The sequence below is a fragment of the Nuphar pumila genome, chromosome 8 (genome assembly GCF_984573655.1).
Source record: "Nuphar pumila chromosome 8, dmNupPumi1.hap1.1, whole genome shotgun sequence".
NCBI lineage: Eukaryota > Viridiplantae > Streptophyta > Magnoliopsida > Nymphaeales > Nymphaeaceae > Nuphar > Nuphar pumila.
The window spans coordinates 631,574-657,646 of NC_143256.1; the positions used below are offsets into that span (position 1 = coordinate 631,574).

A 26,073-nucleotide genomic window follows, 5' to 3' on the forward strand; every position below is an offset into this window, starting at 1 on the left:
CATAGGTGGTTGTATCATAGCATAACCAAGAAACTGACCATTCTCTAAACTAGCCATTCCACCACTATCTCTTGCACCAACTGACCTGACAGAAAAACAGTGCATCCAACTACAAAGCCACACTATCTTCTAGAAACTCTGTGCAACTGACCTGTGTTCATATCCATTATCCAGACAGGCTTATATTTTGCATGTCTTGCAAGACTGGTCACAGGGTCATAGACTGAGTCACTCAATGTGTTATCAAAGTTAGAATCTCTCTCTCTCTCTCTCATATATATATATATATATATATATATATATATATGTGTGTGTGTGTGTGTGTGTGTGTGTGTGTGGATTTCCAGATATAGACAACCAGTGTGATAGAGATCCACAACAGAAAACATGATGACAGGCACAGGCCATAATACAAAGTAGAGAATTTGTTAATCATGTTTGGAGCTATTTGACAAAATAATACAAATAGTCAAGAATTTGGTTACAATTTTATTATCCTGCCAAAATTGCCACCTTGAAAGCTTTTATAAATTGTCTCTACTATTCATATGGATAATAACAAGTTAAACGTCATCTAAATTATTTACTACTCTAAACCAGATAAATGAGGAAGCAGTTGTGGCTCCAAATCTGAAAATGAAAGACAAAGAAATGAAAGTGAGAGAAAACAATGAGGTTTCCAAGTATAACGGTGATTGAGTCCCAAATTCATTGCCAAGAGGAGCATTCCAGCTGGCCTAAGCCAGGAAATAAAAGATGATGTTTTCATAGCCACAAATATTGTACTCGATAACTTCTCAGCAAGGTTTTTCTCAGGATTTTTCTTTTTGAGAATCAACGCTGGAGGCTATGATCCAAATTCTATTAATAATAAATTAACATTTACAAATGATCATCCCAAAGAGGGAAGCCAATCCAGTTGCTTATTTTTCAATACAAAGTGTCACCGTGTTGGGATTTTTTTTAAAAGGTGGTTTTTCTCAGGAAAATTTCAGATGCTTTAAAAAAATTTAAATTATAAAAAAATTAAAGATAAGAAGTGAAAGGTTTCTAAAAGTATTTTTTATGCATAAAGAAACAATTAGAAAAGGTTTTTATAAATAAAACAAACAAAAAATAGGAAAATTAAGCATATAAAGCAGGATATTTTTAAAAATATTGTGATATCATAGCAATATTATCGCAAATTCGCAATATTCATCTTATAGCTGATATTTTGAAATATCACAATATATATATATATATATATATATATATATATATATATATATATATATATATATCCGGTAACATCGGCTTACCTCCATAAGTGTTGCAATATTTTCAAAATGTCGGTGATATTTGTGGCTATGGTTGTTTCTAGATTCAGATACAGTTGGTTTTATTTACATCTGCTGAGCATTAATCTTTCATCACTGATTAGCATCCTTAGGAAAATGACTCACAACAAAACAGTAAGATGAATCTGATCAAGATAAGGTAGTAAAAAGAATTGATACAAGCGTAAATGCTTATATATTGACAAAAACTCCAAGTGTTACGTGAGAAAGAAATGACATGAACATTCGGAATGTGTTGAGTCTGTTGACATTAACTGATGGTAGAAATTAATTTCCAGCTGCATATGCTGTAGCCAGTTGACTTAGACACCAGGACCAGAAAAGCATAACAAGGGAAATCACATGATCACAGAAAGACTACCTTAGCTTTAACTTGCATTACTTTACTCAGAAGAGGAAAGAAGAAAAGAAGCAAAGTATGGAAAGGCTTACCTTTTGGATGGTTACCGCTTTCAAGAGTCATTATATTACAGAGTACCACAATCGTACAGCCATCATGCCCAAATGAAAAAACTGGATGGGCTTAAAAATGTATCGATTGTAAGGACTAAACCTGGGTTATATTCTCATTGTTCCTCTGATAACTGAACTCAAGAAGAGACTGAAGTCAGCATGTCTCAAGTCTTTATTCTGAATTTTCTTCTTTCCTTCAGGTCAATCACAATAACAGTGACATTGTCTTTGCTTCCTCGTTGAAGGGCGAGCTTGGAGAGATGCTCTGCTGCTGATTGTGCCGCAGGATCCATACCTCGACTCCTCTCAGTAGAAGATGTCACACCATTCTTTTTATACCAATGCAGAATCCGCCTGCGAGCAATGTCACAGGCTTCTCCATTAGGAATGACATCCCACAATCCATCACTAGCCAATATAAGGCATTCATCTTCTTTTATTCGAGAAACAAATCTCACTTCAGGTTCAGGAATAATCCAGGGTTTCAGATACCGATCACCTGCAGCAAACAAGTAAAAGAGATGCATATGCTTTAAAATTATAGAAGTTATTCCAAGGTTAAAAATATTAGCATGTTCATGTCCTTGTTAACACTCATAAGTGAACACATGCAGAGAGAGAGAGAGAGAGAGAGAGAGAGATGAATGCCTGGTGGTATCCAACTCGTCAGGTCTTTAGTGATAAAATTGCGACATAAAATAGAAAAGGAAATGCCCAAAAGGATAAAAAGAATAAATGGAAGCAATTACAACTAATGCAAATTATAAAAGCAATTGGTTTGAATTTGATGGACATATACAAAGTTTACACAATTTAATGAAATAATTATAAAATCTAAATATTTTTCCACTTGCATACATCAAATGGCGCTACCTATACATGGACATGGTCTTGTCAAACATTGGTACTTAGTATTAGACACATTGAGGCTTATAATATATGCATACATGTGTGCATGTGTGTGCGTGAGAGAGAGAGAGAGAGGAACTTTTAACTACAAGAAATAGAGGATATATATATATATATATATATATAACATTGAAGATCAATCTGAATAGTATTTTATTTCCTTTCATTATTCAAAGATTCACATAAAAGCATGAAATCATGATTTTGAAACTATTTCAAGACAGTCACAAATCTCATTCTCAGGGTTTTCTCGCGAAGGAAAATCTTGAGATAAATTAAAAACTTTTTTTTATCTCAGGAACATATCAGTATATTTAAATTTTTAAAATATATAAGAAAAAATTGGAAATATATAAATATTCACATTAATAATGTGATTATATGACAATAAAAGCACAGTATTTTTAAATAGGTGATATTTTGAAAATACCGCCTTTTCTCGGGATTATATCAGATTTTGAAAATCTTGAGATAAACCACAGATTTTCGAGAAATGGCCAACATTTGTGACTATGCTTGAAGATGCTTGTGTTTAAAAAAAAAGAAAAAAATCCATTTAGGGGCCAGCCTTTTGCCCCCAATTCAAAAAATGGGCCTTACTTTTCTGAATGTCCTGATACGGGCCACAGCTTTCCTCACAACTGTTAAATAGAGACCTCAGATTAATGCCCATCATCTAAATTGACTTTCTGACTTTCCTAATATGGCAACTATAGGTCTTTGTTTGGCAGTTCCAGAAATTTTGAGGCCCGCATTAGGAAATTCAGAAATGAGAAGTGTGTTTTCTTTGGAAGTAGGTGCAGAATGTTGGCCCCTAGATGGAAACTTTCCTAAAAATTGACAACACTAGTCACTAAAAGTGTCTCTCAATCTAAAAACAAGAAAGAGAAGATTAAGAAACTAAATCACGCAGATACTCCATTTTGACTGCCATTCCGTATCCCTTTATATACAAGTCATACTGGAAACTTCATAAAAATGGTTGTATCCACATATCCGCAGCCGTATCCATGTGACATAGTTAAGAAACAAATTACAAAGTATTCATAGAGGGTCCAAAGTGCTGGAGAGTCCATAAACTAATAACTAGAGTAGCCAAAAGTGTCCACAGAGTGATGTTTGCTGATATCCGTGATGGTGTTGCCAAGTGTTGGGATTGATTGGCCGTTAAATGAAAGAAGAACAGTGGCAACTTTTTAGGCAAGCACAGAGCAACTCTTCCCAAAATGCAACAATATGTCAACATTATTAGAAACAAGCCACATTAAATTGTGCAAAATCTTACTAGTAAAATTGAAGAACTAAGAGAATAAAAGGTCTTTCTGGTCCTTCAAGTGTCAATAATATAGTGACTCACATTTTTGGTCATTTTTCAGGCAAGTGCCAACAGCACAGTATCGACTATCGAATAATCATCTGAAGACATCACTAAGGTTAGATCACTTCCTACAGCCAATTGTGTTTCAGATAAGAAATGTAATTAGCCATGAAGCCTATTTACAACAACAACAACAACAACAACAACTACGCCTTCATCCCAAAACAATTAGGGTTGGCGATATGAACCAAAAAAGAAAATCATTCTAGGTCTTCCACATGAATCATTCTCCTCCAATCATTTCTATCCAATGCCATGTCCTCGGTGAGGTTCAAAGCATTCATATCCTTTCCTATCATCTCCATCCATGTCTTCCTAGGCCTACCCCGACCTCTTTTAACTAATATATTTTCTCATTTCTCCATCCTTCTAACTGGAGCATCATTAGGCCTTCGCCGAATATGTCCAAACCACTGTAAACGATTCTCTCTCATCTTATTTTCAATGGGTGCAACACCTACCTTCTTACGTATCTCCTTGTTTCAAATCTTATCTTTTATTGTATTTTCACACATCCATCTAAGCATACGCATCTCAGCTACACTCATTTTTTGAATATGATGTCTCTTGGCAGCCCAACATTCCGTACCATATAGTAAAGCGGGCCTAATAGTCGACCTATAAAACTTTCCCTTCAACCGCAATGACATTCTACGATCGCACAACACTCCAGTTGCACTTTTCCATTTCATCCACCCAACCTTTATCCTATGATTTACATCTCCATCAATTTTTCCATACTTTTGAATGATAGATCTCAAATATTTGAAACAATCATCCACCGGTATTTCTTGCTCACCAAGCTTCACTACACTCCCATCACTACTTTGTTCCTTACTAAACCGACATTCCATATATTCTGTCTTACTCTTACTCAACTTAAAACATCTTGCTTCCAATGTCTGTCTCCATAATTCTAACTTAGCATTAATCCCAACTCTAGACTCATCAATCAAAACAATATCATCAGCAAACAACATACACCACGACACATTTTCTTGAATTGATCTCTTAAGCTCATTCGTCACTGTAGCAAATAGGAAAGGGCTTAAAGCAGATCCTTGATGTAACCCAACCGTTATAGGAAAATTGGTTGTCACCCCTTCACAAGTGCGGACATTGGTTACTACTCCTTCATACATATCTTTAATTATACTAATGTACTTGAGAGAAACACATTTCTTCATCATTGTCCACCAGAGAACGTCCCTAGGTACTCTATCGTATGCCTTCTTCAAATCAATAAAAACCATATGCAAATCTTTGTTCCTCTCTCTATTTCTCTCAATAAGTTGTCTAAGAAGATGTATAGCTTCCATAGTTGATCTTCTAGGCATAAAACCAAATTGATTCTCTGATATCATGACAATCTTCCTCAACCTAGACTCAATCACTCTCTCCCAAAGTTTCATAGTATGACTCATGAGTTTAGTCAAGGCATGAAGCCTATTTAGCATATTGTTTATTTAAAACAAGAAAAATCTCACATATCAATATGCATCCAACCCCCACGATAACGGAAGCATCCATCAAGACTCTTCCACTCAGTTGTTCCATGCCTTCATATCTAAACCCGGTATTCTTGACGAATTGATCAGTTGATGGCTTTAACTTCACGAGAAGCTAACAGAGTCTGTTGTTTTGTTTCAGTTTATTCAGAGTAACTACCATGTTTTATAAGAAATAATGAGAGAGAAATGAACCATACTGTTCATAATTTAAGCACAGAGACAGTTCATAGATGCAAGATGTATTTGCTAACCATTTGGGAGAATTAATTCGGAAATTAACCATGCACAGATAAAATAAGCTTCAACCAGAATGAACTAAAGACACATGACATGACCGGTTTAAAGCATGGTATGTACCAATTGATCTCGACATGGCAAGGACGCCAAACACACGAAATCCATTCCACTGTATGACCTTTCCTCCAGCTGCTTCGATTCTCGCATATTCGTCCTCTCTGTTTGGCTGAAACAGACAAAATAGGTTAGATACTGATGAAGGAAACAATTTAGCAAAGAGGTACCTGCCCTTACTTTATGATCGACAGAAAGTGGAATGGCTTCTTTGCCACGGCAAAGCACTGCCCTCGAATCTCCACAGTTGGCTATAATTATCTGGTAGGAAGAAAGAACTGCAGCAACTGCAGTGGATCCTACAGTCTCAGGTGCAATAGGCTCTCCGACATTATCAGGAGGCAGTAGCTCTCCATTATTTGTTGTTGTCCCTCCAACTTCTGCATCAACTTTAAGAAAGCAACTAGTAAGTGCTTTCTCCCAGATTTTCCTCCAGCTACTGTCATCAAGGAAGACATCACCCATGCTCTGTAACTCTTCAGCCAACGCCATATGAACCCGACCACGACAGTAATTAGCAACCTGATAGTTGAAAATGAATGAATTCAAGAAAAGAAAAATCACCATCAGTTGGTCTCATTCATGGCTGCATGAAGTTAATTATAAAGTGACTAATATGCACCTGGGAACCGCCATGGCCATCATATACTCCAAAGAAATGCAACGTACAGGAGTCTGGATTCGGGGATCGACCAGCATTGATTTGGGAATCACAAAGAAATGTGGTTGGAAGATTTATAAATCTTGGAACAGCAGCAACAGCATCTTCCATCTCAGGTCGCCTTCCACAGATAGAAATACATCCCCAAGGAGGGTGGCAGTCCATGTCAGGAACCAACCCACGCTTGCCTCCAAGCATTGAATTGGTCAGATCAGAAGAAGCGTGTTGAATCATCGGAACATCTGGAATGTTGGTCAGCTTCGTTGGATCAGAGGAAGCGTGCTCAACAATCGAAATGCTTGGAAGATCGTACAAAGGAGCCGTTGCGCTCTCATGATTGCATTCAACAAATGATTCACTTGAATCTCCAACATCCTTTGCCATGATCTCAAGATCATTCAACCTTGGGCTACTGTCATCAGCAGACTCTTCACCACCCCCGCCACAAACGCTACCAGTATCACTCAGGGCCGACAGGCAGCAAGACACATTCGATACTTGTTCGCTCTGAGTAGCCAGAGAATCCTCCTCCTCACGCACATTATCAATGGGCGCGAAACTAGCACCGAACAATTTCACTTTATCCAGAGGCTCTGAACTGGTAACTTCTGAAGCACCAATGCTGGAGCAAGCCGCAGCGAATTTGGTTTCTAACGAGTTAGTTGAGTACCCAACATCCTCTTTGCGTTCCAGATCCGACGTAAAGCCGTAACCTGCAACTCCATCAGAAGAAACCACGGCATCAGGGATGGGCTCCGGCGACTCCATCGTAGGCTCGGAAAGGAAGCTAGCAGCAGGGGCATCAGTCGCAATCTTGAAGTGCCCAACATCCATATGTAACGAATTCACACAGGCACAGGTAGAAGCTATCCTAAACGATGGAACCGCAACGATGGCTGCTGCGGACAGGTCTTCCATCACATCCCCCCTTGAGAAACCCCTCTAAGAACCCAACACTACTATAACCTACCATTTTCCCAAGCTCAAAACCCCGAATTCCTTCCCAAACCCCATCATCGCTCGCCCATTATGCATCAAATTCCAATTCACCATGCCCTGGAAACCTCATCGCCCGACATAGCCAGACCCGAAGACGATGCCCACAAGACAAACTGGAATCACCATAAATCAAGAAGGGGAAGAGATAGCAACCCTTTTCCTGAGATTAGACTAGACCCACTTTGGGCAACCATCCAAACCACCACAAACCCTAGCGGGGAAACACCAAGGGCACCACCAAAGCCATATTTCTAGCAACTGGGTCTCCTTCCAACCTTCAAAAAGCAGACAAAAAGGATCACAAGCCCAGCTAAAAAAGGAAGAAAGAAAAAGGGCATGTATCTATCCTTGAGCAATTCCTGTCATGGTTGCCTGTGGGATAGGGAAACCAGCACAGCCTCTAGAGGGAAAAAATGTGCATGAAATCGAGTACGTTCCCAACAACTCTCATGATTCATTGAATACCCAACAGAAAGAAAGCAAAGAAGTATATCAACCATCAAAAAAGGAGACACCAACATCAAGAAAAGATCCCCAAAAAGAAACCGATCCACAAATCAGCAGATTAACAGTGAACAGCTTACCAGAACAAAGAAAAGAGGGGCCATGGTAACACCGCTGTGGCAGTTAGAAGAAGTAATACTAGTGGTAGTAATAGTAGGCCTAATGCAAATTTGGGTACAAGAGGATGGTGAAGGAAGTAAACCAGCGCACATCAACTCTCAGAAAAAAAAGAGGGGTTAGGGAGGGGAAGACGGACAGGTGTCAAGAAAGGAATGGAACCAACTCCAAAAGCATTTCACCCTCATCGTCAAACTCTCTGTCCGCCCCGTTTTCTCTCTCTCATTTTTAACTCGTGCATCAATCCACCATTGTTGACGCTGACCTAATGCTGTTTTTTCCCTATCATTTCTTAAATTATCAAGGTAATTAAATTAATTACCACACTCTTTCTTTGCGTCTATCATTGCTTGCTCGAATATTTTTTTGCACATTACATAACCTATTACCTATATATACTAAGTTTAGGAGAAACTGACTTTTGGATCGCGCTTTTCTTACATAAATTTTATGGGTTGAAAAATCAATGGCTTACCATCAAAAAAGTTATTTTTATGTCGAAAAACTATGACCCAAAAGTTCCTTCATACTGTTCTGGCTATGCTCAATAAATCAAGTGCAAAAAATTAAGTGCTTTATAACTTTTTTAATTGACATTTTTGTCACGAGTTTATGAGAATGTAATTAAAAATTTGTATGGTATTTACATAGAATTTTCATAGAAAAGAAAAGTTACTTACTGGCACATTGAATTTTTTAAAAGACACTCTAAATTTCTCTCTTCCTCTTTAAGGATAATAAAATAAAGAGTCTCTCTCTCCAAAATTTCTCCCCTTCTTAATACCGTGACATGAAATTATTTTATAACATTTTAATTTATCAATATGTTTATAGTTCCAACTCCGCCTGTGTAGTTATACACTGTCGGTCCCAAGCCCGGATAAAGGAGAAGGGTTGCGGTAGGCCTGTGACAGCCAACATAAAAACTTTGTCATATCCTATGAAAATGAACCAATATGAGAATTTCGTTGGGGCGTTCCCTACTGAGCGACGCGCTGTACTCTCTAGGCCCGGAGGCAGTGATAAATGTGCAAGGGTTGCTAGGTCGTCGCCCAGAAGCGACGCGTCACACCGGCGCCCGGGTGTGGTGTCAAATAGGCAAGGGTTCCCTCACTTTGTTGGACGGGTGGGGGTAAAGAAGTTAGTCCAAGACCATAAAATTAGGTTAGCCACTTGGAACATAGGGTCTTTAACTGGTAAGTTGGTAGAGTTAGTAGATGTTATGTGTAGGAGAAAGATTGATATTTTATGTCTTCAAGAGACCAAATGGGTAGGTGAGAAAGCTAAAGTGATAGAACCTTGGGGATATAAGATTTGGTATACAGGAATAAATAGGAATAGGAATGGAGTAGGGATTGTTATGAGTCGTCAGTTTATAGATAATGTAGTTGAGGTCCGTAGGAAGGGTGATAGAATTTTACTTATTAAATTAGTATTAGGTACGAATATTATTAATATTATTAGTGTTTATGCACCTCAAGTAGGTTTAGATGAGTCCATTAAGCATCAATTTTGGGAAGATTTAGATGGAGTAGTACAAGAGACATCTTATGGAGAAAAGCTTTTCATCGGCGGTGACCTTAATGGACATGTAGGCATTAGTAGGGATGGATTTGAGAATATCCATGGAGGCTATGGTATAGGAGAAAGAAATGAAAGTGGAGAAAGGATTTTAGATTTTTGTTTGTCCTATGATATGATCTTAGCAAACACTTGGTTTAGGAAGAGGGAGTCTCACCTAGTAACATTTAAAAGTGGGGTTAATACGAGTCAGATAGATTTTTTCCTACTTAGAAAGAGAGATAGGGGTTGTTGCATCGATTGTAAGGTTATACCAGGAGAAAGTGTAGCTACACAATATAGAGTCTTAATTTTAAATCTTAGAATTAGACAATGCCGCAAAAAGGGATAGACATAGGATAGATCCTAGAATTAAGTGGTGGGCACTGAAAGGAGCTAAACAAGGAATGTTTGTAGAGCAGGTAGTTAAGGAAGTTGATTGGTGTCTCGAGGAGGATTCAGAATCAATGTGGAATAAGATAGCGGGTGGTATGAGAAAAGTAGCTAAGGAGGTATTGGGTGAGTCTAAAGGCGGTGCACCACTAGGTAAGGATACATCATGGTGGAACGAGGATGTCAAATTAGCTATTAAGGTTAAAAGAGAGTGTTATAGAAATCTAAGTAAGAGTCGTGATAATGAGAATTTGGAGAAGTATATGATAGCAAAGAAGGAAGCTAAAAAAGTTGTTCGAAACGCGAGGGCTAAGGTATATAAGGAGGTTTATGACAAGTTGGATACCAAAGAAGGCGAGAAGGATATTTATAGGCTTGCAAAGATGAGAGATAGGAAATCGAAGGATTTGGGTATGGTTAGATGTATCAAAGATGAAATACAAAGGGTTTTAGTCAAAGATGAGGAGATTAAGGAGAGATGGAAAGATTATTTTGATAAGCTATTTAATGATAGTCATGCTCAAGATCTTGGAGACTTCTCCATTCCTTTTCATGAGATAAATCGTGACTTCATGCGCAAGATTCAAAAGAAAGAAATTGCAGAGGCTTTGAAGAAAATGAAATCAAGAAGGGCAGTTGGCCCAGATGGTATACCTATCGAGGCTTGGAAATGCTTGGGAGAGAAAGGTTTAGAATGGTTGACAAATCTTTTTAACTTGATTTGGCGAACAAATAAGATGCCTAATGAGTGGAGGAAGAGTACTTTGGTGCCTTTATATAAGAATAAGGATGATATACAAGATTGCACAAACTATCGTGGTATAAAACTCATGAGTCATACTATGAAACTTTGGGAGAGGGTGATTGAGTCTAGGTTGAGGAAGGTTGTCATGATATCGGAGAATCAATTTGGTTTTATGCCTGGAAGATCAACTATGGAAGCTATACATCTTCTTAGACAACTTATTGAAAGATATAGAGAGAGGAACAAAGATTTGCATATGGTTTTTATTGATTTAGAGAAGGCATACGATAGAGTACCTAGGGACGTTCTCTGGTGGACAATGATGAAGAAAGGTGTTTCTCTCAAGTACATTAGTATAATTAAAGATATGTATGAAGGAGTAGTAACCAATGTACGCACTTGTGGAGGGGTGACAACCGATTTTCCGATAACGGTTGGGTTACATCAAGGATCTGCTTTAAGCCCTTTCCTATTTGCGATAGTGATGGATGAGCTTACGAGATCAATTCAAGAAAATGTACCGTGGTGTATGTTGTTTGCTGATGATATTGTTTTGATTGATGAGTCTAGAGCTGGGGTTAATGCTAAGTTAGAATTATGGAGACAGACATTGGAAACTAGAGGTTTTAAGTTGAGTAAGAGTAAGACTGAATATATGGAATGTCGGTTTAGTAAGCAACGAAGTAGTGATGGGAGTGTAGTGAAGCTTGGTGAGCAAGATATACCGGTGAATGATTATTTCAAATATTTGGGATCCATCATTCAAAAGTATGGAGAAATTGATGGAGATGTAAATCATAGGATAAAGGTTGGGTGGATGAAATGGAAAAGTGCTACTGGAGTGCTGTGCGATCGTAGAATGCCATTGCGGTTGAAGGGAAAGTTTTATAGGACGACTATTAGACCCGCTTTACTATATGGTATGGAATGTTGGGCTGCCAAGAGACATCATATTCAAAAAATGAGTGTAGCTGAGATGCAGATGCTTAGATGGATGTGTGGAAATACAATAAAAGATAAGATTCGGAACGAAGAGATACGTAAGAAGGTAGGTGTTGCACCCATTGAAAATAAGATGCGAGAGAATCGTTTACAGTGGTTTGGACATATTCGGCGAAGGCCTAATGATGCTCCAGTTAGAAGGTTGGAGAAATGGGAAAATATATTAGTTAAAAGAGGTCGGGGTAGGCCTAGGAAGACTTGGATGGAGATGATAGGAAAGGATATGAATGCTTTGAACCTCACCGAGGACATGGCGTTGGATAGAAATGATTGGAGGAAAAGGATTCATGTGGAAGACCCAAAATGAATTTCTTTTTTGGTTCATATCGCTGACCCCAATTGTTTTGGGATGAAGGCGTAGTTGTTGTTGTTGTTGTAATATGTTTATAGTTCCTATTATTTTCAATTTTAATATTCATGACATTGTACATGATGCAAACCTTTATTTACCATTTGAGCTATCTTACGGCCATATGGGCGGGCCGATTATCTAGTAAAATTTTGAAAGCAAGGAGGAGCGTGTAATTTCACACTTTCAAAGCGGCTTTTTTAAAAAGTTAAGCTTTTGAGGTTTCACGCAACGCAACTATAGTCTTCTCATTTTTGTCAACAAATCCGCCCCCTCGGGATGCACAAAAACGCAATGCTCGACTGCATGGTCCCAACGTATCAGCAAGCGTGCACCCTCCTAAGTTCCCAAGGTTTACTAGATTTGTATGCAACCAAGTAAGGTCTAACTTGGATCCAAGCTGGATGCAATATAAGCCTACAAGCCTACTGGACCCACTTGAATCAAGTGCAGTTGATCATAAAAGAAGCTCTTGGTTGACAAGTTGTATGTAGGGATGTCAGTGGGGCGGGGCGGGGGACAAGGTCTCCACCCCCGCCCCGCCTCAAGATTAGAACCTCCATCCCCGACGGGGATGGATTTTAACCTTCACCCCCGCCTTCATCCCCATTTCATGTCCTCCATCCCTGGTTCAAACGGGGATGAGGCAGGGCAGGGAAAAGTGGTAGGAACGGGGCAGGGCAGGGATCGTGGTGGGGATGGGGCGGGGCGGGAAAAAGGGTACATCCATCTCCGAACCTCCGAAACGGGGATGGATTTTAACCTTTGCCCCCGTCTTCATCCCCGATCCAAACGGGACGAGGCGGGGGGGGGGCTGCTTTCCCCATTCCACTGCCATCCCTAGTTGTATGATCCAACCTCAATCACATGCATAATGAATGATCTACTCGTGGGCTGCACAATGATGACCTTAGGGCTTGTCCACACGTTTACATTTTTTTATTATGTCTCATGACACCATGTTCATTATACCAAAGACGCAACATATGACACGTTCATGACACTTATGGACAATGATTCATTATTTTAATAATTTCCTATTGTTTTAATCATATTTTCAATGCTAAATATATTTTTTCATTATTTTTATCGGCAATTTCTCGTTTTTCAAAAAACTCGTGAAAAACTGAAAAATTCCATAAATCTTGCATTTTTTGGGCAAAATCTCAACAATAAAAAAAATATTTTAAAAAAATATTTTATAAGAAAATATTAATAAAAATTATTTTAAAATAAAAAATACATGATTTTTTCATGATAAATAGCTGTTTAAAATGTAAATATCGCGTTTAAATCACGGTATTTATGTTTTTTTTCATAAATCTCATGATATTTTAAAAATCTTGCGAGAAATTGCCGTTTTTTAAACTTTCAGGCAATTTCTCATGGGGACATTGAATGGGATGGGTGTGACATGCTATGCCACTGAGATGATTGTTCACATGGATCATAGATGCCCGGGCATGTCGCAGTCACATGCACGGCATCCGTAAAAGCATGTGACGTAAGATAACAGATATTTCATATACACACATGGCAGGACACGACTGGATGGATAGGGAAACTGATGGGTGCTTATCTCACTTGAACACGTGCCATCGATCGGGCCACCATCTCATGGACACGTGTAGCCATGGTGACAGGTTTGCCGACGATCAAGGAAAAGGTAAAGGAAAAAGGAGGCTTACGTGAATAGACATAAATTTAAGGAGAAAGAACTTTTGCCTTTTCTTGCATCTAAATTAATTTTGGTAGCGCGTGAACGTCTGTGGACGCTGTGCTAATTAGTGCTAAAAAAAGACCCTACCTGTTATACAAGTTTTGAACCTGCAACGTCCCAACAAAAGATGACTTGCAGTAGCTGCTACTATCGGAGCCCCCGTTGATGTGCTAATTACTTGTTGATCCAAAGGAACCAGCGTACTTTCCCTCCATCTCCATGCATGATATGACCATTTATGTGCCTTTTATTTTTTATTTCCTAACTATTACTTTATTGAAACGTTTCTCTTGACGATATCCGGATATCGTGCTTTGCCATGTCCTATAGATCTATCAACAAACTTTATATATATATATAAAGATTGGGAGAAACGTTTTCACTGAGACTTAGAGGGAGGGGGGAGACTTTTTGGTGAGAGTCAATTAAATGGTAAATATTTTTAGTAAATATGAGAGAAATTATGCACCGATATGTCACTCCTAATGTGGACATGTGTGGAGAGTCTCTTATGGGGATACATATGTTATTCTTCGAATTAAGACGTTAATGACGGTAACACCTCAAAAATTTTAACTTAAAAACATAGAATTTTTAACTTTTTTTTAAAATAGTATAGCGAAAATAGTTTGAGTTTTGAAAAGTCGGATAATTCCGACGGGTTACAAAAATGAAAAAATAGTTTTGAAACAAAGTTTCATCACAAACTATAAAAAGTAAAGCTAATTACATGCATTGTAAATAAATCAAAGTTTATACAATCTCAAAGGTTTAATAAAGTATCTCATTAAAATAAGCCATCAGACAAATGGTTCTAAGATCAGAAACGTAGTTAGGTAAGGTTGGATTAGGGTCTCTCCATGCATCGAGCTCTCACACCGCATCATTGTTTGTCACTTGCGCCCCATGAAACGAGGTCAAACTCTTGTGAGCAGGTAAGCGAACTTAAGCATTATGCATTGTGATAAGTAATCAAACATCTGTCATCCTCTCAATTATACAATATCAATATAATTGACATGATAGTAAATGTAATGATATATTAATAATCTCAATAACAACATTAATAGCATGATTATAATGATACGCTATAAACAAGAACCATAAGATTATAATCTCAAGAATAACAATAGGAATAATATGCTCATAATATCAAATAAATCACAACTAATTATATCACTTGAGGTTGTACCATCCACCCTCTCTTAGGTGAACCATTGTGTGGATGAGTGACATTGATGGCTTCATCTTCATTATGAGTAATTTTAGTAGTTATGCTCTCACGTCATACAAGGTATTAAAGCTCAATTGCCCCATATTCTCCACAGGGCATTATGTCATGACAAGGTCTATGCACAACCAAAATCACGTATTTCTCAAACAAGTACTTCACCAGTGAAGGCGTATATCCATGATTTAATGTATGGTAGAGTACATGTAGTGAGACTTCCTTTCACGGCATGGGGTTGCAGCCCACCCAAGCTCTCATTAGAGCACTAATGCCTTCCGCAATTAGTTCATTCCATACGTAAGTCAAGAGATGTTCATTATGCCTCATTGCATAGCATAGTAGTTTAGATGAAAATAGATGTATTAACATTCCATGTAGGTATCATAGTCATTTAGAGACAATTCATCAAAATTAGTCGCCTTTATGCAATATATTCTACTTCTACAATTTCTTCTTTGCCTAATCTTTCATTTAGTAGAAAATATAGTACACTATCACACAAGTGTTATATAAATGTCACACTTGGCCAATGCATAGTTGTTTGCATATTGATATCAAGCATAAGTATGTTATTCTATGGCAATGTGCATTTACCACATTCTTGAGCATATGTGTAGAGGGTTTCACAAATCTCATAAGCATTTTCATCGCATTGTCGCATAGTTTTTTCACAAAATTTGTAGAGTTTGGTCATGCTTCTTGCACACACATAAACTTGTGAATTCTTTCAAATTATATTGACTAGAGTCTAAGTATAGATGCATCTAGTCTTTCTAAGGCACAACATTATACACTCATAAGTGTTTGATTCTCGAATCATATTATATCAATTTACTCAAGCCCAATCGAGTATTGACTACGAACTCTTTTTTTTTTCTTCGTAGTTTGAATGCCTTGTTCCTAAAGTGTGTATGAGCTTCGTATTGATACCCTTTCTAAAATCTTGTATGCTTTTGCAAAGAAACCCTTTGTATACTACTTGTTTTAATAACTTTAGCTTTTCATCAACAAAAATTAGGAATTCAAGTGGATATATACTTTAGGAAATTACATTATTCTATATTTCAAAATTTGTTTTGCATTGAATGGATCATATTTACTAAATTCTCAAATTCATTCTCTATTGAGTGAATCATATTTATCCAAATTTCCAATTTTCATCTTTCATTGAGTGAATCATAATCATCCGAATTTTCCAAATTCATTTTCATTGAGTGAATCACAGTCATCCGATTTTTTCAAATTCATTTCCATTGAGTGAATCATAATCATTTGAATTTTTTAAAATCTTTGAGTGAATCTGAATTTTCAAAAATCTATTTTTATTGAATCACAATCATCCAAATTTCTTTAAATCTTTGAGTGGATCTGAATTTCCAAAAATCTATTTCTATTGAATTACAATCATCCAAATTTTTTCCAAATCTTTGAGTAGATCCAAATTTCCAAAAAGCTATTTCTATTGAATCACAATCATCTGAATTTCTTCAAATCTTTGAGTGGATCTGAAATTTTCAAAAATCTATTTCTATTGAATCACAATCATCCGAATTTCTTCAAATCCATTTGAGTGAATTTGAATTTCTAAACTCATTCTTCATTTGAGCAAATCACAATTATTTATATTTCTAAATTCATTTTTTATTGAATGGATCCTAGATACCCGGATTTTCTAATTTTATTTTTATTGATTGAAACATAGTCATCTAAAATTTCTAAATTCCTTTTCATTGATTGAAGTATAGACATCTGATTTTTTTAAATTCATTTTTATTGATTGAAGTATAGTCATCCGAATTTTCTAAATTCATTTTCATTGATTGAAGTATAGTCATCCAAATTTTTCCAAATTCATTTTCATTGATTGAAGTATAGTCATCCAAATTCATTTTCATTGATTGAAGTATAGTCATTCGAATTTTAAATTTATTTCCATCGATTAGAGCATATTCTAAGTATATGATGTTCTAAAAAATAACATTCTCATTGTTTGTAAATTCTTCCAAATTATTAACTGATCTAAAAATTTGGAGAAATTAAATGTAATCACTAACAGGAATTACTCAAAATATCGACCTCATTATAATTTTGATTGTGTTGGTACAGATCTTCCCTAATTGATTTTTCTCAATTCTATCTATACGAATTTTGAGAATTTCAAAAAATCCAATTTTTCCATAAACATATTATCTAATTTCAAGAATTCATTTCTTATAAACAAACCTTATCATCATCACACAATTTTCCATGAAATCAAGATTCTTAATTCCCACATTCACATGGATTTCTCAATAATTATCCAATTTGAAAAGTTGCACAACTCTCTTAAGTAGGGTTTGATGGATTTAAAAATCATGGAATGCCTAGAATCCTTGAAAGAAAACTTTCATGAAATCAGCTAATCTTCCATGGTTTGATCATGGCTCTTAGAATAAGGAATAATCATTGGAATTGACATTTCTCTTCTTTCAAACATAAATATTACAATAATCGAGTAGATCAAGAGAGAAATATAGGCGAGAGAAAGAATAACTATGTGTATATACATTTGCCATATCTACATGTGTTATGAAAACACATGTTTATATAGTTGAGAAGAGAGAGAGATTATGAGATAGAAGAAAATTGATTAAGTATCAAGATACATAAATAATAAGTTTACTTACTTTGACTTAGAAACTTAAGCTTGAACTTCTCCTTCTCTTGGATCTTTCAAAGTACTAATAGGGTAGAGAAGAGTTCCTAAGGGCACCCTTCACTACTCTCAAGTGAAGAAAGAAGAAAACACTAAAAACATGAAAGGGCGAGAAGAACAAGAGAGAGAAGAAAGAGATGAACTCTTGAATGCTTAAAACTCTCAAATTGATAAGGTATTTATAAAGAAAAGGTAATGATTACTTTTTAAATGGATGGCTAAGATCAATTACAAAGAATAAAGGGTTAAGATTAAATCATCTAAATTCTTACAAAGAATAAAGGGTTAAGATTAAATCATCTCAATTCTCAAAAATTTTCTCCCAAGTATAACCCTTGACCCTCATATCTCATGTTGAACCTATTCAAGCTAGATATTTTAGCCTTTATACTTTTTTTATTCAACCAATGAAATATATGGAGATTCACATGGGATTTAGTGCATCTCACTTAGATTTATGAAATATTTGAAGATTCTTATTTGGATTTAGTTCATCACACTTGGATTTATGAAATATTTGGAGATTCTTATTTGGATTTAGTGCATCTCACTTAGATTTATGAAATATTTGGAGATTCTTATTTGGATTTAGTGCTCCTCACTTGGATTTATGAAATCCCATATCTAATCATTAGAAAAAATTTCCCCCCTCTAAATGTACTTCCCCTTAGTTACATTCAAACTTAGTTGTACTTATTAGTTGTCTTTTCTCTTTACTTTAACTAATTATTATTTTATTATTTCATTTGGTTATATTTTAAACTATTATTACTTTTTTAGCTATCTTTTCTCTTTACTTTAACTAACTATTATTTTTTAGATATTCTATTTAACAACCTCAATTAATGATAATTTCATATTGGATATTATTTTTTCTCAAAATTTCATATTGAGTCTTTAATTTTCTAAAATTCAATTTCAAGGCTATACTTTTCAAAATTCATTTACAAGGCTATATTTTTCTAAAATTCATTTACAAGGCTATATTTTTTTAAAATTCATTTATAAGGCTATATTTTTCAAAAATTCATTTACAAGGCTATATTTTTCAAAAATTCATTTACAAGGCTATATTTTTTCAAATTTTATTTTCAAGCCTATATTTTCCAAAAAATCATTTTCAAGTCTATATTTTCCAAAATTTTATTTCAAGGTTATATTTTTCTAAAATTCTAAAATGACATCAAATTTAATTAATCCTACTAACTTAGCATCCTATACTCTAGATATACAAGCAGCAGGTAGAATCCACATTTTCATATAAAGAAAAATATTAAAAATACCTGAAAATTCATGGGTCTTACATCCTACTCCTCTTAAAAGGGATTTTGTCCATAAAATCTGATCATGAAACTACATAAATAGGTCAAGATATTTTCCTCGCATACTGGTCTTAGGTTTACATGTGCATTCATCGATGCCATGGTATTGTCAATGTACCTTGACCAACAGAATAGTTTTTTATTGCAAAACTTGATCTCGATGATCAATGATCACAACTGGTCATTCTGGCACGATTAGATCCTCCTGTACCTCCACATTCTCATACTTAATGATATGGGATAGGTCGTGAATGTATTTGATACGTGGTAATTCCACACGGTATACTACTTTGCCGATCCATTTCAGGATTTTGAATGGTCTAATAAATCTTGGGCTAAACTTTTTCTTTTTCTCGAATCCGAAGAGACTACAAGTGGTATCCAAAATAAATATCGATCAGGTGCTGACACCATATCTTAAGAATTATATCAATCAAGTGCTAACACTGTACCATTTTTTTTTTCAAATGGGTGTCGTACTTCATAATAGGACTCACATGTCTATATCAGGCTCTACATGATCTATTATGCCGCTAGACAATATTTTGCCCTGTCTATCATGTCAGTGCATAATGTCGCAATTCAAGCTATACATGATTACATCATACCACAACTTTATACTATCAGGCTCCACCTGAGGGCATCATGCTGCATTTCAGGCCCCACATGATGACATTATGTTTCAACTATCAGGCTCCACATGAGTGCATTATATCGCAATTCAGGCTCCACATAAGCATAACATGTTGCAACTATCAGGCTCCATATGAGTGCATTATGTCGCGATTCAGGCTTCACATAAGCACAACATAGTACAACTATCAAGCTCCACATGAGTATATCATGCCGCGATTTAGGCTTCATATGAGTACATCATGTCACAACTATCAGGCTCCATATGTGTACATCATGCCACAATCTAGTACTATCAGTACTTTCATGTTTGGCACCTACGGGGTATATGTCATTTAGACAAACCCTAGCCATATATAATTGAATCTCTGTGATGTATACCAATCATGGTACATATGTGTAATATATTTTTAATCAATCACATCTCATAAGCATTTAATGTTGTCTAGCGACAATGATCACAACTGGTCATTTTGGCATGATTAAATCCTCCTGTACCTCCATATTCTCATATTTAATGATGTGGGATAGGTCATGAATGTATTTGATACGTGGTAATTCCACACAGTATGCTACTTTGTCGATCCATTCCAGGATTTTGATCAATCTAATGAATCTTGGGCTAAACTTTTTCTGTTTCTCGAATCTAAACATGCTACACGTGGTATCCAAAATAAATATCGATCAGATGGTAACACCACATCCCAAGAATTTTATCGATCAAGTGCTAACACTGTACCCAAATTTTTTTCAAACGAGTGTCATACTTCGTAATATGGCTCACTTGTCTATATTAGGCTTTGTATGATCTATCATGCTGCTAGACAACATTTTGCCTTGTCTATCATGTCAGTGTATCATGTTGCAATTTATGCTATACATGATCACATAGTACCACAACTTTATACTATCAGGCTCTACCTGAGTGCATCATGTCGTATTTCAAGCCCCACATGATGACATCATGTCGCAACTATAAGGCTTCATATGAGTGCATTATACAATGATTCAAGCTTCACATAAGCATAACATGTTGCAACTATTAGGCTCCACATGAGTGCATTATGTTGCAATTTACTATCCACATAATCACAACATGGTGCAACTATCAGGCTCCACATGAGTACATCATGTCACAATTCAGGCTCCACATGAGTATATCATATCACAACTATCAGGCTCCAAATGTGTACATCAAGCTGCAGTCTAGTACTATCAGTACTTTCATGTTTGGCACCTACAGGGTATATGTCATTTAGACAAACCCTAGCCAAATATAATCGAATCTCTGTGATGTATACCAATCATGGTGCATATGTGTGATATATTTTTAATCAATCACATCTCAAATGCAATTATTTGCAATAGACTATGTAGGCGTGATATTTTATTCACCAATTCGCTATCATAAGCATTTAAATCATAACCTCATCCCATAATCTACAATAAATAAGAATGTGATCCTCATACCTGAGTTCAATATAAAATAATGCTGTCATAATAGAAGGAAATCCAAGTTCCATAGTTTTTCTAAATGAACTATCATATCAAGTTCCAATAATTCACTCCATCCATCAAAACTATTTTTTAACTGGTTTATCTTTATAGGAATTTTATTGTATCTCAAAACAAGTCTCTCATGAGATTACTTGGTCTTGGACGTGTACACCCTCATAGAGGCTGGACTGACCTCATCCCCTGATCTTGGATGTGTACATCCACACAGAGATCTATAAATACCCCAAATTTTCACTCACCTCCCACAACACTTCCAAGCAGTCATCATAGTCTATCCTAAGGGCAAAATGGTCAATTTTTGAGCCTAAACCTTACAAAAGTTCAAATTTCATCTATAATTCTCATATTTATCTCAAAAGTCACCTCTAATCGTGAATTTTCAAAGTCTTGCTCATACCAAAAGACGGGAATCTCCAATTCCTGGTTCAGAATTGCATTTTTCATCACATAGGCATTTCATATCATATCACTGCATAGTATGTCATTTCAAGGTCCAGAACTCTTGATTTTCAAAATTTTCAATCCAGATTCGAGTTTTAACTCTTTCAAAATTGATTTCAAAACCCCGAGTCTTCAAATTGCCAATTCCTCTCATTTTAACCCCTAGGGCTCTGAATTTCAAAATATTTTCTCAAGAAAACAATCTTATTTGTCAGTTAGTATAGGTTTTATAAAAAATCCAAAAAGAGGTTTGCTTTTACTTCAATAAAAAGTAATGTAGGACCTACCTCGAGGTGACACCACACCTGAATTTCCCTTTATTTTATTCACGTGGGGTCCACCCTAAGGTGGCGCCACACGAAAAATTAAACATTTATTTTATTCAAGCTTTTTGAAAATCCAAAAAAAGAGCCTTGCCTCTGAGGTGGTGTCATCTGGTGCTTCCTCTTCTTCACTTGCCACATGGCAGTATGGGGACCACCATGTGGTGGCGCCACATATGCCTCCCGGCAGAAAAAGCAAATGCATTTGAATTTCAAATCATCTGGGAAAAAGGAGGGGCGCCCCACCCTGAGGTGGCGCCACTCTGAAAGGTCCTCAAAAATAGCCTACTTTAGCTAAACTCTAGGAAAAGCAAAACATGGATTTTCAAAAAGGTAAATCCGTCCCCCCTCTGAGGTGGTGCCTCTCCAGAAGCCTCCTCTCTTCATTTTATTTTTTATTGAATAACCAATGTGGGCCCACTTTGAGGTGGCGCCACATTGGAGCTCCTCCAGAAAATCAAAAAGAAAAATTTAAAATTCAAATGCTCCCCTACAACTTAGGAAAAAGCAAAATGACTTTTTGCTTTTCCTAAGAAGTAGCCTATCCTTTTTTAAAAACCCCCTTGGTCGACCCCTGGAGGGCATCCAACATCTTTGAATCTCCTTTCTCTCTCCTGCCACAACCCCTTTCCACATTTTCCACTTTCCATCGAACATCCAAGCTACAACCGAGCCTTGCAAAGGTGACTTTCAATCCTCCACCTTCAGCCTAGCACCTAAATCGCATAGCTACGACTGCCCCCGCTCTGATCCTTGCAAACTCGAAGTAAGAACGACAAGGTAAGCCCCTAAGCGCCCTTGCCTCTTGAAGTTTATGCTGTATATGCTCTTTCCCATATGATTATCATAATGTCTGGGGTTAATTCGATCTTGAATCAAATTCATGTTGGTACTTCGCTTACAAAAGCAATAAATGCTATTTGTTATGGAAGATTGATCCGATCAATGGATCAAATCATCTTTGTTTATGGCTTACAATGATTAAAATCAATGCCTCCCTGAATCATCTGCATTATGGAATCATCGAAATGCATGCATCATGTTAGGTATATTTTTTTTAGCATCTTCGTGATTTACTTTAATATATCATGCATATCATTCATCTCTGTTTCATTTCTATAGGGTTCTGATTTAGCCATCAGTCCATTCGTTATTTTATGTTTATATCTTGTTCCAAAAATCCTCAAAAAATCATGTAGCATACAAATAGCTGTCCCTGATATTCTGCAAAAAATTCAAAAGCATTTGAATTCATTTACTTTATTCAAAGCCTAAAGTGCTGAGTTGGGTTTTAAGACCCAGAAAACGCCAAGGATATCAGATCCCGGTTTGTAAAATCAAGATCTCCCTCAGGGAAGATCCGATTCCTGATCCAAAAAAATGTCCAGGACTCGGGATTGAATTTAGTATTTAATCTGATTTTATAAGATTTTTCCAAAATATTTTTTTGCCTGTCAAAAATCTGAGACCACCGGACATGTGTCGGTTCCTGATACAAGCTCCTGAGACTCTGGATCAACATGAGTCGACTGGTCCTCTCAGAGTATTACTCCAAATCAGAATCTGTAAAAGAGAAACTTCATATTCTAAATGTCCACTATTTGATTCTAAAATTTTGCAATTTTTAAAACAGTTTGCATGTTTTTTTTGTAATTTTAATGTCAGTCTACTGTTTTGGTATTTATACCTATCTTTCTGATTTATGCATGTATCATTGTATTTTTATTTCTCTGTCAGTGGGTCAAATGCCAAGACTATAAACATGAAAGTTGTTTGTATGCATGTTAGAAGTGTCCTCTTAAAATTTTAGAAATTTTGGTGGCTTATTATTATTTTTTTATCTATTTTTACAACGGATCCTACCAATTCCATGCCTATCAGAATTAGATCCCTGCTACCAAACTCGTCATAGGTCAAATCCTGGAGCTGTAAAAGCCAAAGTTTCTCATTTTTATGTTTGTTAGCACCCTGTAAAATAGAAGATATTTCTATGATAGACTGCTCTGTTATTAGGTTAGATATCGTGCTTGGTTCGCGCCCGCAAGCAAAATTTGCATATTTTAGAATTTTATTTAAAATTTTGCATATAGGTCATGCCATTTCATGCATTTTATTAATTTTATACTATTTCTAAGGGTAAATGAATGCTCTCTGTCGAATTTGGTATAATTTGAAGGTCGTTTGATATTCGGGTTAACCGTATCATCAAAACAGGGCTCCTGCGGACACCCGATCCAGGCGAAAAACAAGCAAAATTCACCATTTCAATCAAGATTCTGATTTTATTTTCTTATTTTATAATCCCATCAGGGTCAGAAGCATATCATCATACCTCATCATTTATTTCATCATCATTTAGTTCACTTTGAATTTCAAAATTCCCAAATTTTATCAAAATCACTTCAAAAACCCTAATTTCAAAAGGTTTAACCTCGTTATTAGGGGTATTTTGATCATTTGACCATAATTCCGAATTTCAAATATTTATTATCCTATTTTTCTGATATTTTTGTTATTTCAAATCATATTCATATCAAGGAGGCATAAGATTGGGTTCATATCCAGATAAATCTGATAATTCCTGGATATTATCGGAAAATCCTAGAAAAACCTACATGTCTATACTAATCCAATTTCTAGTTTTGCAGGGACACTCAAAAGGAGGAGTTTAGAATTTTTTTCATTTCCATTTCTTTTATTTTATTGATATAAATATAAAATAAATGCTGGAATAAGAGTTATTTTTTCGCTTAGAATAGAATGCATATCATATAGTTTATTTTTTTGTAATATCCTGATGTGTGAATCATGCATTTTCCTTTGAAAATCACTATGGATGGATACGAATGACACATTGCACCAACTCTTAGGAAGTTGACAAACTCGGTGGAGTCCGTATTTACGACTATAGTCAGGGTGATCGGCAACGTCTCCTGTACAAGGCTTCGTACAGAGCCATTCTGATACTGACGTGATAACTATTATCGTAGGCAAACTCGACTAAACATAAGTGTGTATCCCATTCACCTTTTCAATCGAGCATGCAATCTCACAACATATCTTCCAAAGTCTGAATCATTCTTTTCAATTGACCATCAGTCCGAGGGGTGAAAGGCAGTACTAAACTTCAACCTTGTTCCCAAAACGGACTGTAATTGTCCCCAAAGTCACGACGTGAACCTCAGATCATGATCCAAAATGATAGACATTGGTATACTATGTAGCTGTACGATCTCTCAGATATATAAATCGACTAAACTTTCAGGCGACTGACTGATCTGGATGGGTAAGAAATGAACAAACTTGATGAGTCTGTCCACAATCACCCAAATCACATCGTGCTTTCGTCTGGTTCGCGGTAAACCTATCATAAAATTCATGATAACATCTTTTCATTTCCATTGAGGAGTCTCGATCCTCTGCATGAAACCTTCGAGACGCTGATGCTCAATCTTGATTTACTGACAAGTCAAGCACCTCGATACGTAAGTTACTACTTCTCACTTTATACCATTTCATCAATACTTTCATTGAAGATCCTTAAACATCTTAGTACCACCAAGATGAACGATGTACTTAGACAGATGTGCCTCATCAAGAATCTCCTCCTTCAACTCAAGGTTATCAGGCACCCAAAGTCGATGCTCCATATGGATACTACTATCATCATCAATGCAAAAAACTGAGCCATCTTTACACGCTTGAGCTACGAACTTCTCATAATGTGTATTTTGCTTATGTGCCTTGATGATCCTAGGCAAAATCTCTGATCGAATGGTCAATCTAGACAATCTGATGGTTGCGCCTCCAAGCGAAAATGGCTTCTAAGCCACAAAATCTTCGATCAACTTCTAGTTCAACACAAGGCTAGCCAGAACACTGCTCGATTTTTTACTAAGTGCATCTGCCATGACGTTC

The 26,073-nt window shown here is 36.3% G+C and overlaps 1 protein-coding gene across 1 annotated transcript; it reads right to left on the reverse strand.

Moving 5' to 3' along the window:
- Positions 1-1,702: 1,702 nt before the first annotated feature.
- Positions 1,703-8,314, reverse strand: LOC149829418 (protein phosphatase 2C 50-like). The gene is made up of 5 exons (XM_090015924.1): positions 8,187-8,314; positions 6,565-7,877; positions 6,123-6,464; positions 5,949-6,054; positions 1,703-2,292 (listed from the first exon to the last, which is right to left on the reverse strand). The coding sequence occupies exons 2-5, from the start codon at positions 7,519-7,521 to the stop codon at positions 1,958-1,960; spliced, it is 1,740 nt and encodes a 579-aa protein (XP_089872050.1). The 5' UTR covers positions 7,522-7,877; positions 8,187-8,314; the 3' UTR covers positions 1,703-1,957.
- Positions 8,315-26,073: the final 17,759 nt, after the last annotated feature.

Coding starts and splice junctions, on each gene's coding strand:
- LOC149829418 (XM_090015924.1), bottom strand. CDS start 7,521: ATGGAAGACCTGTCCGCAGCAGCCATCGTTGCGGTTCCATCGTTTAGG. Junction 6,465..6,564: donor ATGGCCATGGCGGTTCCCAG/GTGCATATTAGT, acceptor TTCAACTATCAG/GTTGCTAATTACTGTCGTGG. Junction 6,055..6,122: donor CACTTTCTGTCGATCATAAA/GTAAGGGCAGGT, acceptor TGTCTGTTTCAG/CCAAACAGAGAGGACGAATA.